Raw genomic sequence first — 14,464 nt, forward strand, 5'->3', positions numbered from 1 at the left:
ACTAACTTTTGTACATAAATATAGACTTCAATACATGCTCTCTGCAAACCTACATCTAGCGAGATCGTATTTTTATGAGGTGAAACTATATTTTTCAAACTATTGGCTGAATCGACGAAAAAATTGTTAAAACAATTTGCAGCCGAAGCCATATTAGTAACTTTTTCCCCGTCTGTTTATTTATTTAATTATTTATTTATTGTTTATTATTTGCCACGCGGAACGCGATTTGTTTTCAGAATTCAAAAAACATTGATCATTAAACAATTTTTTATAATACAACATGAGGCCCTCCTTATGCGGGTGCAAGTAAGCGAATTTATATAAGCTTCTCAGTCTCACACCTTGCTGAATAATAATATCCCTTGTCAACCACAGCTTATCCTTAAAGGTATCCACTCTATATTTCATTAAAGAAAATGAACAATTAAATTTATTGTCAAGGCTTTCCCCTTGATTATAAACAGGTGACCAATCTATTTCGGATATTTGCATTTTAAGCGATTCAATGTTACTTTTTTTTCTAAATAGTCGTACATAAGTTTGCTCCACTCTGTCAATAATAACTTGTGGGAGGGAGACTAGTTGCATAAGATGGTCAGAAATGTCAGTATAAACCACCCTTGCATCCAACAAAATTCGCGAAAATGTTGTCAATTGTTGTTTTACTTTTATTTTCTATCCTCGTTGGATCAAAAATGGTTTTATTCAATCCAAAGGACATCGAGAGATTCTCAACTGTAAAAGCATTTCTATCGTTACTGTCACTAAAGTTCATGTTAAAGTCTTCACAAAAGAGTGCTTTATAATTCTTCAAGATATTACATGAAAAAAAGTTTAAGTAATTGATAAAAATATTCCAATCACTGTTAGGTGATCGGTAAATTACGGCAACGCGATATACTTCTTGGGAAATTTTAATCTCGCAAATTGCGTACTCGAAAATCTTACTCATTCTGGAACAAGGGATTGATTGCGTACAAAAATTGCTACGCCTTCTCCTTTATTATAATTATCAGCTGGATTTTAAGACTGTTAAACCATGTTTCAGTGACAGAGAAGACTTGAGGAAATGCAATTGAATGCAGTAAAATGTATAAGTCGTCAGTTTTCTTTTTCAAGTTCCTTGGTTTAGCAAATCGTCTTAGTTTACGAAACTCTAATAATTTTTAGTGCAAATTTTGTAAATTGAAGTATATTTGGTAAGTAATCCCTAGTTTACCCTAGGTAAAAAACATATCTGCAATTACTAATTTGGTAAGATCTATTAATAAGAGACTAACCTATAGTTACAAAGTACAGACTTTGTAAAATGAAACTCCAGAAAGCGTATTGGTAAAACTACATGACGCTCAATCTAGAATAGTTGCTGACTTCAGTAAAAATAAATAAGTCATATTTTACAAAAATGAAGTGAAATAACTGAGTTTGTTTATTCAAAATCCACTTGAAAAAGTAAACAAATTTTGGTTTTTAGATTGAAATTTAAAGCAATAAAAAGAGATACAATTAACACTAACAGGTCTGGATTCTTTAAATAAAAAGTATTTAATTAAAAATTTCGCTGTGTGCCTAACTATAAATTTAAATCCAAGAATTCGATATCCGAACATGAACATTTTGAAAATTGGGTAAAAAATTCTCTTCATCCAAATGTCCAAATAGTTGTTATAACAAGCAAACCGTATGATAAAATCAGGTCTTAAAAAAATAATATAAACCCAATATTGATTTGATTAAGATAAACAAAATCAGTTTTTAGAATAATTTATTTTCAAGCGACTTTAGTTTTTTACAGGTTTGGTGAATACAATTCAAGAATTTTTCCGTTTTAGAAAATATTGATAAAATAACAAAAGTCTTTAATCTGTGAATATAAATACAGTTTAACCAAACATGCACAAATGTATCAATTTGTATCAATTTAAACAATTAAAAGAAAGTGATTAAGCTTTGGATTTTTTTGGGTGAGTAACCAGAATTTTGACGATGTTTTAACGTACTTTAGATACGTATTCCCAGATTTTATGGTTTTGGTAAGAAATGCAACAACACAATGGTTTAATTTTTGTCCTGCTTATTGCACATGTTTCCTTTTAAATAATTTAAGACCAAAATTCTTTCGAGCATAGGAAAACAAACTGTGGTAAAGAAGTTTAATTATTTTTTATTTTACTGTTACCATTTATGGCCAGATTCTGTTATTTATTTATATTAATTTATAATAGTCAACTCTTTCATAATAGCTATAAATAGATATCATAATATGTAACGGCATAAAAAAACAGTATCTATTTTATCCAAATATTAATATGACTGTGTGTAAACACAAATAAGTTGTACGTTAAATTTGGACATTTGTCAACGACCTCTTTTTCTTCTATTCTTATATTATCGTCTAAGTTCATGAAATCTTCTATATTTCGGGGGTCTGTTGCTCCTAAATGTTTTACATGTCTCAATACCTTATCTTAAAAACTATAGGGAATGGAGCCAAAAGTCAAACAAAATTTAATTTAATAAACCTTCAACTTATTTTAATGTTGTACATATAGGGTGTTTCATTTTTCGTGGGCGGGTATCAACTTTCTTATTTTAAATGGAACGCCTAGTATATTCTATACAAAATTCTAGACATAGACATAGACAATACTTAAGTCTAACCGTTTACAATATTTTTAATTTTTTATGTGGAAAATCACGTTTACAAGACGTAAAATATCTGCCAATTTCTTCATTGGGAAGCATTTAGTGTTTCACTTGAGTAAGTTTTGTTGTAGAAAATTTGTAAAAAAATAAAAAATAAGATTAAAAATGAAATTAAAAAAATTACCAAAAGTTTTGTTTTTAATGGAAACTACCTCATATTTAGCATTCAAAATTAAGGCAATTTTAGATAAAGTTGTATATGCCTAATATTTTTACAAGTGCTAGAAAGCTGCATGCGTATTATGTTTACCACAGGAGAAAAAATTGACATGTTAGAAACTGACATTTCGAACAATAAAAATATATTAGAAAATGTCCATTCAGGAGGCCCCGAAAAAAGATTTTCGACGGGGTTTACCAACACTAAGAAATATATAGAAATTTGAAGAAAGAAAAAATAGAGGTCATCATATTTTGAATAATAAAGAGCAACTTAATAATTTGTTGTATTTTGCAGAGACCCCTGAAGATTTAACCCGAAATGCATCTTTAGATCTTGATGTCAAAAGAACAACGCTTCGAACGTGCCTTTAAATAAACAACTGGAAGCCCTATAAATTCGTTCCGGTGCAGAAATTACTGCAACGGGATTACAACATCAGTTTAAATTTTTGCAACAATCTTATAGAGAGAACCTTTTCAGAAAATATAATTGCTAATATTATATGGAAAGATGAATCCATATTTACAACCTTAACTAAAATTTTTAATCGGAATAACACCAATTACTGGAAAAACAAGAATAATAAAAAACATATGGAAGTTACAATTTCATGTGAAATTTCTGTCAAAGTATGGTGCGCCATCTAGAGGTAGTCGCTTATCCTTGGTCTTATTCTGTATAAATAATGCATAGATCTTCATAAGTGCATCGGCAAGATTACGATCAGCTTTCAAATGGTAAATCATAGCGGCAGCACTTTAGCACTTGGTTTTTTTCAAACGCCATTATAGCCACGTTTATATGCATTAATATGTATCGAAATTTCTTATGAAATCCGTTATCGAGTCCTTCGTCGGCAACAAAACTTACTCAAGTAAAACAATAAATGCTTCCGAATGAAGAAATTGGCAGATATCTTAATTCTTGCAAACGTAATTTTTCTCATATAAAATTAAATATGTGAAAAACGGTTAGAGTTAAGTATAGCACATTATGCACTCAATATGTCTAGCATTAAAAAATGAGGTAGTATACCAGGTGTACCATTTAAAATAAAGTTGAGACTCGAAAAATGAAACACCCTGTATATACAAAATTAAAATCAATTAAAGGTTTGTAATCCTCATTTAACTTTTGGCTCCATCTCTTATAGTTTCTGAGATAAGGTAGTGTCCCAAAATAAACGGCCCACCCTATTCGCTAGATTCATTTGTTGCATTCATTTTTTCTAAATCCAGCTTTAATAAAACAATTCTTAATCGTCGAGGGATTAGCTTTATGCCACGATGTTTTTATGAAGTACAAAGTCTCCAACACATTCATGGTTCTTTTGGTTAAGACATGTTTTAAAATCAAGTGTCGATAATTAAATTTGACATTTTGTATGATATCTTGATCCAAGGGCTGACAAATTGAAATTGTGTTTTGCCGCAAAAAAATATTTTTCACATTTTTCAAAGACGCCTTTTTGTTTGACTCCCAAGTAGCTGGAAGATCCTAATAGCAGCTTTTCCAATCACCAACAGATCCTTTTTGTCGCTAGCCATATTTGCCCAAAACAAAATGGTTAGTCTGTTTTTAGACAACTTTTCACCCATACATACTTTGAGTGTCAGAGTTTTATCCTGCAACGCCCGGGAAAAAAGTTCACATTCATCTGCGTTGTACTCATCCTCTGGTTTGTAGACTAGCAACATAGACGAGAGTTTATCTAAAAATTGTTCAACATCAACATTATGTCTCTTGCGCCACTTTTGAAATTTTTATAAACCAAATTTGCCGCCATTTCTGTAGCTTTCACTTTCACTAGCGGCCCTGATGTTAGAGTTAGACTTCTAACTTGCACTAACCATTTGAAATATCTTTTGTCTATTTTAATACCTTCTGATATCATCCTTATTTTCAGTTCAGCTGCTTAAGTTTTCCGAATGTCAAACCTCTTTGCCAAATCAAGAACTGAAACTCTTCTTCATTTAATAAATTAACTCTTCCTTTAACACTCACAAACTCACTCCGATAATGCTGTTTGAACTAGAATATAAAACCAAAGCCAAGCTCTTAAGTAAAATTAAGAGGAATCACCTAATATAAAACGGGGAATTACCGAATTTAATGCACATTCTAATAAGCGGACCTAAAATATTGTCCGCCTATGTTAGATTTTTAGTCACATTGGGGAATAATCTAGTGATAAGAGCGTCCGCTTATCGGCTTAGCATTGGAAATGATAAGCTGAAATTCGGTTCCAGGAGAGCTTTCAATAGGCTGGTATAATAAAAAATATTTTGAAAAATGATGGTCTGATGCCGGATTGTGAGAAACGAAACGAATGCATATAAATGTATAAATATTTATTGCTTATGTTTAACAACTTGTGCATCTACAAAATATCTTAGTTTCTAAAATAAGCTGTTGGACCATAGGTGCTCATAGGTATCCCCCCAGCTTGCGTGTAAGTTTCGTTTTGTTCGTAGTCCACATCATAGTAGATACCACTTTGATTCTGAAAATGGAAAGAAAATTAAATGGAAAACGTATTCCGTATACACAATCCGAAGTTTACGTTTCATTGTAAATGAATTACCGCTATTGATGCGTTACTTCTACTTTTAGGCCGGGGCACCTGAAAATTTCTTCCCAGCAAATCAGTTTTATCTTCTTCTTCCGACGAGCTATTGCTGTCCAGCGGACACATGCCGGATGACATTCCGGCCAAATGTGCTTGCAATCGGGGTAAAGGGACTGGAGGTAAACTACCCGCGGTGCTTCCCAAACCTCTTAGTGAATTGGGTATTTGGAGAGTTCCTCCGACTGGAAGAGTTGGATAACCAAACATAGAACTTCTGTTTGGGACTAGACTTGGCTCGGGCTGCAAAATTGAGTCGTCTCATGTAAAACGAAGCCAAAACAAAAATGTACTGACACAAAAATGTTTTATTTTCCATATTGGTTATTTTCTGATAAGTGTTAACTAAAATAATAATTTCTCCGCAAAAAACATTTAATGGATAATTTAAAAAATGAATAATAATTTCGAGGATAAGTTTAAATTTAATATCTGGTCCTAAATATACGCTGATAATTATAAATATAAAATACTCTACTCGTATTTGGATATCTAGAATGCAAAAGAAAACGCTGATAGTGTTTTGGAGTATTGTGAAAAAGTTTTATTATTCATCTTTTATTCCATAAAAAAAAGATAGCTGCAGGCTAGTAGATCCTGCAAGGAATCTCACTATTTATCCTCATTGCCTTGTGAAAAAGGTAGTGTTACCCCTCGGTTCGTTATAGAACCTAAGGTGATTAAGCTGTTAATATCATAATACAGTGGAGTTCGGATATAGTCAAAAAGTCTCATAAGACAAATATAAATTTTTACTCGAACTTTTGGATACACTTTGGATCACTGGCTCACAACAGTTTGGCCTGATCTTTGCAAAAATTATGACAGTGACAATATTTTTAACGCCAATGAGTCCGGCCTTTTCTACAAACTAACTCCTGATAAGATATTGAAATTCCAAGGAGAAAGGTGTGCAGGTGTAAAATTGTCCAAGGTTCGAATAACAGTTCTGGTTATTGCAAACATATCTGGGATAGAAAAGAGAAAGCTGTTTGTTATCGGCAAATCAGTAAACCCACGATGTTTTAAAAACAAGACCCTACCAGTCAAGGACAAGTCAAAGAGCAAAGCGTGGATGACATCTGACTTATTTACCGAAGAGTTGCTCGAATGGGATACAGAACTGAAGAAAAAGCACAGAAAAATTATTCTCCTAGTAAATAATTATCAGGCACATCCCAATGTTCCGTTAAACGAAATGAAACTGGTTTTTATGCCACCCAATACCAGTTCAAAACTGCAGCCCATGGATCAAGGCATAATCCATTCCCTGAACTGTCACCAGAGGAAGATTTTGCTGATAAAGATGATAGAAGCAATTGATGATGGATGAGAGTTTTCAGTGAGCTTATTTGATGCTGTAAATTTTATTCGCGGTGCTTGGCAGGAAGTTAGCAAAAACACCATTGCAAACTGTTATAAACATGCAGGATTCTTTGAAGCAGAAGATGATTTTGACTCTGATGATGAATTGACTCTAACGGAATGGCCAAAAAAACATTCAGGAGGTCCCGAAAATACCGAGAAAAATACCGACACTCATGATGCCCTTGAAGCAGAGATTAGGAATAGGATTAAACATTTTGACTTTGAAAATTACGTTTCAATAGACGATCAAGTTATTCTAATCGAATCGTTGAGAGAAGACGAAATTATCTGTCTATCTATCGATCATGAAATGTAACATTAAAATAATGACTCATTTACGTTTTTTTAAGAAACAAATACAGAATTGAGTGAAGATGAGCTGAACGAGGAGGCTATTGAGGAAGTGACCACAATCAATGTTCCTTCAGTAAAAGACATGACGCAAAAAAAATAATAGAGATTCGCACGTTTTTGGAGTCACGAGACGTTCCTGAGAAAGTTTGGAATTCTTTTTGTTACCTTGAAACTTATATAAGTAATATTAACTTTTCTAACAGACTCTTACAAACCAAAATATCCGACTTGTTTATCCAAGAATATTTTTTTTAGATGTTGTTTACCTATTCTTGTTCACTTGTTACTTGTTTTGTACAGGATGATATTTAATTTTCACCTTTGCAACATTACGCAATACATATACATATCTAAAAAAATTCTAGTATATCATGGCATTTTTTTACCAGAATAACGTATATAATATTATATATTATGTAATAACCAATTTTGATGCAACTTTCGAGTCCACTATATCCGGACTTCATTGTATATCAGTGTCACAAATATAAGGTAAAATAGATAATACATTTACAAGAACTTAATTTTTTTATTTTAAAAGTACTATCGAAGCCGTATCGAAGTTTAATTAATTAGTTATTGCAAAATTTCGATATTTAAATTAGTGGCATATATCAAAAAAACTGATTTAAAAAAATCAGAATATCGACCAACAAATATTTTTAAAACGCTTAATACAAATCTAAAATTAAATCTTAATTAATGAATATATACCATAAACATAATATATACCATAATAAAATTCTTTCCTTTGTAAAATTGTATTGATAGCATCTTTCCTATCATGAAAAACAGTGGGGCATTTATATCTAACTCAAATAATCAAGATAACTGATAAAAGTTTCGAAAAGTGGGACTCCGATTCACACTTTGCCTACTCATAGTACTTACAGCGTAATGATTAGCTTGTGCCATGACATTGGCTACCTGAGCCCAGCGTAATCTGTCCTGTAGGGTAAATTGATATGGGGGCGTTCCAACTACAGGAGTTTTCACCGTACTATTGGCTGTGGCCATGTAACCAAAAACTGGGCTTCCTACAACTGTTTTTTGTTCTTTGTTCCACCTGCGACTAAAAATTATTAATCGGCATTATAATCAGTTCGCAAAATGTGATGTGTCAGTAACGACTATACTATATCGCAAATTACCTCCACATGACCAAGCACACCAGCGTTAGTCCAATGATTATAATAGCAACGGCACTGGCGCCGATAGCCACACCAAGGACCTCGCCGTCCAACTCACACTGCGTACCATAATAGTTTCCCGAGCAACTAAAACGAAATATGTACATACTTAAGTTGAACAATGTCGCTATCCACAAAATTCTAAATGGCCAACCAACGCTGTATACATTACTTTTTTAAAAAACTTTAATTATAAACTTTCTGGAGCATTCAATTTGTTTCATGTAATCGACACTTCTATAATGGTTATTCTGACATAGCATTTGTGGAGTATAGTTCAATAGTTCCCAGCCTTTTTTTCTCTTAGACCACGATCAAAATATTATTGGTTCCGGCATCTACATTTCGACCATATAAACGCATTTTTTGTCACGCCAAACGTAGACTCCCGTCGAGTCTCTCGGCGACCCCTGGGGGTCCATCTGGACCATTTTGTAATTTTGTAATAATGTATTTTTTTTTTTTTTTTAATTTACTAATCCATAAATGAATTCGTCTTGAGCTTTTCAATCTAATAAGGTTTTATTATTGATTGGGAGACCGTGACCGGTGACATGGTAAATAATTATTATTGTAATTAAAATTATTGAAAATTATTTTTTAAGAGAGGTATTTATTTAAGAGAGGTATTAACGTTTTTAATAGTTAATGTTGACCATTACAGAGCAAGATAATCCTATGTGGAGAAAAAAAAGTCTTTCGCTCATTGATGGGTGTAAACCTAGGGTGGCAAACTCTACCCATATCCCTCTAATTCAACACAATTTTGAAACAAAAAATTAGATGTTACGTAATACCAAAACAAAACTGTTTAAATTTTCAATTACCCAGGGTGTTTTATAAAAGGGCGGCAATACAAAAATAAATATTTTTAAATATACCACCCCATATGCAGGGTTTCCGTCTATTAGAAGTTTTATGAGATACAAAATAGAGAAACGAAATAGATATTGTTGTGGAACTTGGTAGATGGCCATAATTGGCTCTGACGTACAATTTAAAAATATTTTCAACAATGAAATTTCAATTGGAACATACAGTTTTTTTTGCATTTTCGATTTCGATATTAAAAATTGTTAAAGAATTTTTTTTTCTTGAAAAGCCCAGCTTCGAACACTTTCGAAGGGGATAGCTAATGAATAGTCAATATTGATAAAATTTTATACAGAGACGCCGAAAAAGAGCACTTTTGAAAGAAATGTAATAATAAGTCTTTTTTTGTGAAAGTGTTAATTGAATAATTCGTTTTTACTCCAAAATAACAAAATTTATCGAAGCGAGTTTTTTAAATTAAATCAATTTTTTTGCGAACAAGATTTCAGATAAGTTAGGAAAAATTAGTGGAAGCTATTCAAATTTATATGTGCAGTAGAAAACTATATGTTTCATTCGAAATTTCAATGTTGCAAGTGATTTCGGGCAGAACCGGCAACATTGCAAAAGCGAAATTATTTTTCAATTGTACGTCAGGGCCAATTATAGCCATATACCAAGTTTTACAACAATATCTATTTTGGTTCTTTTGAAACTTCTAATGGGCGGGTACCATGGGAAAATATTTTTGCATACCACAATTAATGTTTATATGACACACACCGGACACTTTTTGCCTTTTAATGGCATCTTGGAAAATTATTGAGGAAAAACTGAAAATTAAAAAGAAACATGTTAAATTAGAGCAAAAAATCTTCAGATTTTTACAATTACTTAATGATATATGACAGCTGTTTCTCTCTGAGTACAGGATTTCTCTGGTGGTATAGATACGTCGATGATGTTTTTGCTTGTTTCACTGGAACCGAAAGACAATTGCAGTCCTTTTTGAATCATATTAACTCCATATATGACCGTATAAAATTTGCCATAGATACTTAACTAGATTACTCTTTATACTTTCTGGACTTAACTATAACTAAACTACAGCACAAGATTTTTCCATTTACCATAAACCCTCACGCACGGACACAATAATACATAATAATTGAATCATTAATATACCACTTTCCACAGAAAATTTTGAAAAGAAGTAAATATTATAAAACAGTTTTTAACAATGATTACGACCCTTCTTTGAAAGATAAGATTATAACTAAAAAGCAGTTTGAAATAACTCTCGACTCTATCTATCCCATATTAAACACCGAACCCAAAATTTATAAAACAATAAAGTCCATTTGAAAACCTAGAAAGAAAATTGCGAAACATCTATTTGGTGTTAACATTGTTTTTAAAACTGAAAACACTATAGGATATTTTTTAAAAAACAATAAAACTAAATTACGAAAAACTCAAAGATCCGGAGTCTACAAGTTGAATATCGGACAAACAGATAGAACATTTAAGAAACGCATGAACGAACATAAAAGGGCGTATAAAAATAAAACTTCGCATTCCAACTATGCCATTCATTTAAATTCAGAAATACACAAGTTTGACGACAATTTTGATGTTTTACACAATCAATCAAAACGCAAAAAACTAATTTTGTTGGAAGCTATGGAAATTATCAGATGAGATATTTGAATCTATTACTTAATGACCAATTGAATTTAAATGCGTCTCCATTATTAAATTGAAATTTTGAATCTACACCGATAATTAAAAATCTATTAATACCTATATATACATATATATATATATATATATATATATATATATATATATATATATATATATATATATATATATATATATATATATATATATATATATATATATGTATATATATATATATATATATATATATATATATATATATATATATATATATATATATATATATATATATATATATATATATATATATATATATATATATATATGGCATCATCAGTCATTCAAAGACATCAACTCTAATGCCCACAGACACAAATTTAGGATAATAATTTTTGAGACCTTGACTTGTGGGTGTTTGAAATTGTATAGCTATGTGTATATATTAATTAATTAATAAATTATGGAATTAAATCGAATTTGACAAAGTTCCGTTGTGAAATTATGCTTTATAGTGAGTCACCCTATATAACTTACACGCAAACTTCCTGTCCATTTTGAAATTTGCACTCGCCACGATTACTACAGTGCTTTGGTGAACACTGCTCGCATTCTCTACCGCCTCTATATTTATTGTTTGCCCACAGATCTCTATATCCTTCTAGACATTCGCATTTAAATCCACCGAATATGTTGATGCATTTGGCGGCTTCGTGACAGTCGTGGAGTTCTTGCGAGGTACATTCGTCTAAATCTAAAATGTTAAACCAATTAGAATACGCGGGTAACGATAGGTATTATTCGGAGGTATTTCTGTGGATGAACGTACTAAGATAGCAAAATTCTTAACTTAAAATTAGGAGACTCTAGTCAACTATTACCTTGTAGACTTGATATCGACCCGGGCAGACTATCGACCCAAAGCGCACTCTTTCCAACATTGTTATTTCTTCGTTGGAGCACACCAAGCAATTGTTTTTGGATTTCGCCTTTCACTGATGTTCTCGAAGTGTCAGCATTTTCTTCAAGTTGAAGCGTGATGTTGACGAACACCCCATCTCGACCTTGGGATCGGTCCCCTTTGTAGATATTATTTACTTTCGATCCCAGATATTCGTCGCTAAATGGCGTCATGGACATAGCGGATTCCAGCTAACATATATAGCATTATAAAATACGGTACAGTACGACCAAAAATATGGTACATTTATTGCTATGACGTTATAAATATTTTACAGACCTTCCGTGGTAAAATCCATCTCAGCAGATGTTTATTCTGCATTAAGTAGGTCTTCCCTGAGATGGACCGTAACGAACATTTGTGGAAACTTGAAATTTTTATTTGAAACGTTAATGGACCGCTTTAAATTTGATTAAGCATTTTCGAATATGTTCGTATGTATTACGGAGGTATTCGAATGTAAGTTATTTATGTATCAAAGGGTAAGGGTAAGTACTTGTACTCTATGTATCTTGCAGGTAAGTTTGAAAATAATCATTTTTGTCTTGTGTGCCTATCGATTAACTACAATCTTCTTCTTGTATTTTTGGGTCTTCTACATGGTTCTTCGATTTGAAAAGATTATATTCGCGGTAGATAAAGATACAGATAAATATTTCTTAGAATCTTACTATTAAACAGTTTTTGAAGGTTACTGTTTTTTAACACCTTTAAATGTGGAGACCGTGGAATAAAGCAGATGTTCCGCTGTTAGAAGAAGGCATGGAAAACAACGCCGAATTTGAAGATGAAGTGGAGATGGTAATCGAACCTAATGACAATTTAGAGCACGAACTACCTCAGTAAATAAAAAAACGGATACATTTTTCTCCGGACGCTAAACAAATTGTTTTGAATGTTCACAATTTTATAAGAAATTCGGAAAGGGATGTAAGAGCAGCAATAAAAACAAGTGACATAAAACGTAATAAATTGTTACTTTGTACTAATTTTTATATGTACATGTTTCAAGAATTGCTCCGCGAAAACGATTGCAAACATACTTATATCCCACTTGTTAGTGTAGGTAGATAAATTCCTAGGACGGCCCTGGAATGGTTACGAGTAAGGGTCAGCTCGGCAGGGTGTTCTATAAGGGGCTGTGGTTTTGGAGTAATAAAGAATAGACAAAATAGATAAGGGCCATTTAATATGCTCACGCGCGGCATTTTCAATAACGTTTTCAACCAATAGGGCTGGTAATTTCAACAAGCATGGCCAGTGACAGTTGATCAATTAGACAGTTTTTAGTTTGAATTTGGCGAATTTACGGCAGTCTTTTTTCACAATATGACCAGATTCCGTTAAATGATCAGAGATAAGTTGCTGTTGTGTAAGTTCAGCTGGAGGAGATCGCTGTTTATCAAAAAAATGACGCAAAGTGCAGCTTTATAGTATGTAAAATATAAAGGCAAGATCATTCTCAATATCTATACGGCTAGGCCACAAGGATTTACAGACTTTCAATTACAGATTATTTAATCTAATCAAATATGTCGCCAGAGAAATTTTCTTTAAGGCAGTCAAGTGGTCAGTTACTTACCGCTTTTTCTGATTCAAAGGCAAGTTGTTCAAATTTATCGCCGTTTTTCTCCAACAAGTCATCAACCCACACCACCCTTCTATCATATATCCTATCCACTCGCAAAGACAGAACAAGGGAAATGATATTCCTACAGGGATCTCTGAGTTTTCTTCTCGCCGTGCCTGGTCTACAATGGCAACTACTGATCCCTAACTCTGTCCTACATATCTCATGTTGTGAAACGTCACACGTTGAATCGTCTCCCACAATACAAGTGTCGATCCTACAAAAGATATATACAAATATTAACACGTAACTTTAAGAGGCTCGAAAGTATTATTAACTGGTTCATAAATATGGTATATTGTAAGTCATATTAATATAGTTCATTTATGTGAATGTGACGAGTTACTGAAATATTGTAATTTTTGTAATAATGGACGATAATTCTAGAAAGGGATGCCAGTACTTTTGTATCATTACAACGTCCTTGTTTGTTATTTTAATATGACTTAAATCCATTACAAAACATTTAGGTAAAAGCATTTCTTTCTCTCTGGTAAATATGATGCAAAAAAATTATAATTTTATTTGGGTTATTGGGTTTCGTAAAACTCGATGTTAATAAATTAAATCTTTATACTTTTATGTTTTGTACTTGTACCGTGCGTTCAATTTATTTTTATAACATTTTTATTGGGTGTAACTTTTTTGTTTTTAGAGATATCAAGATATACAAAAAAACAAAATGTAGGGTTAATAGCCAAGTTTTTTTACAAGCGGCGTATAAAACAAAACACTATCAATTTTCTGATATATACATCACATTTTTTAAATATGGACCACCCTGTATATTATATATAGTATATTATATATATTATATAATAGAATATCTTATTCTGATTACAATGATGTAACACACTTTATATTTTAGTCCACTCGTTTTTGACAAATCGACATATTTTTATATAATTTCATAGAGTGCCCTGATTATTGTCCAAGTCATTATTGTTAAAATGGTTTTTCGCGAATTTAG

At 32.0% G+C, this 14,464-nt stretch overlaps 1 protein-coding gene across 4 annotated transcripts in view; it reads right to left on the reverse strand.

Annotated features, from left to right (window-relative positions):
* Positions 1-5,246: 5,246 nt before the first annotated feature.
* Positions 5,247-14,464, reverse strand: part of LOC132708653 (uncharacterized) — a 73,952-nt gene continuing 64,734 nt past the window's right edge. For 3 of the 4 annotated variants that reach the window (XM_060681144.1, XM_060681135.1, XM_060681120.1), the window contains 7 exons: positions 13,447-13,711; positions 11,785-12,055; positions 11,441-11,657; positions 8,372-8,497; positions 8,112-8,292; positions 5,457-5,741; positions 5,247-5,375 (listed from right to left, as the gene is read on the reverse strand). In XM_060681144.1, coding sequence (XP_060537127.1) covers positions 5,265-5,375; positions 5,457-5,741; positions 8,112-8,292; positions 8,372-8,497; positions 11,441-11,657; positions 11,785-12,055; positions 13,447-13,711 — 1,456 coding nt within the window. In that variant the 3' untranslated portion in view covers positions 5,247-5,264. Of the gene's footprint in view, positions 5,376-5,435; positions 5,742-8,111; positions 8,293-8,371; positions 8,498-11,440; positions 11,658-11,784; positions 12,056-13,446; positions 13,712-14,464 lie in introns of all 4 variants that reach the window. The other variant, XM_060681126.1, reaches the window with a different exon arrangement.

Source organism: Cylas formicarius, unplaced genomic scaffold (genome assembly GCF_029955315.1).
Source record: "Cylas formicarius isolate icCylForm1 unplaced genomic scaffold, icCylForm1.1 PGA_scaffold_10__41_contigs__length_53128322, whole genome shotgun sequence".
In the NCBI taxonomy this organism is placed as follows: Eukaryota; Metazoa; Arthropoda; class Insecta; order Coleoptera; family Brentidae; genus Cylas; species Cylas formicarius.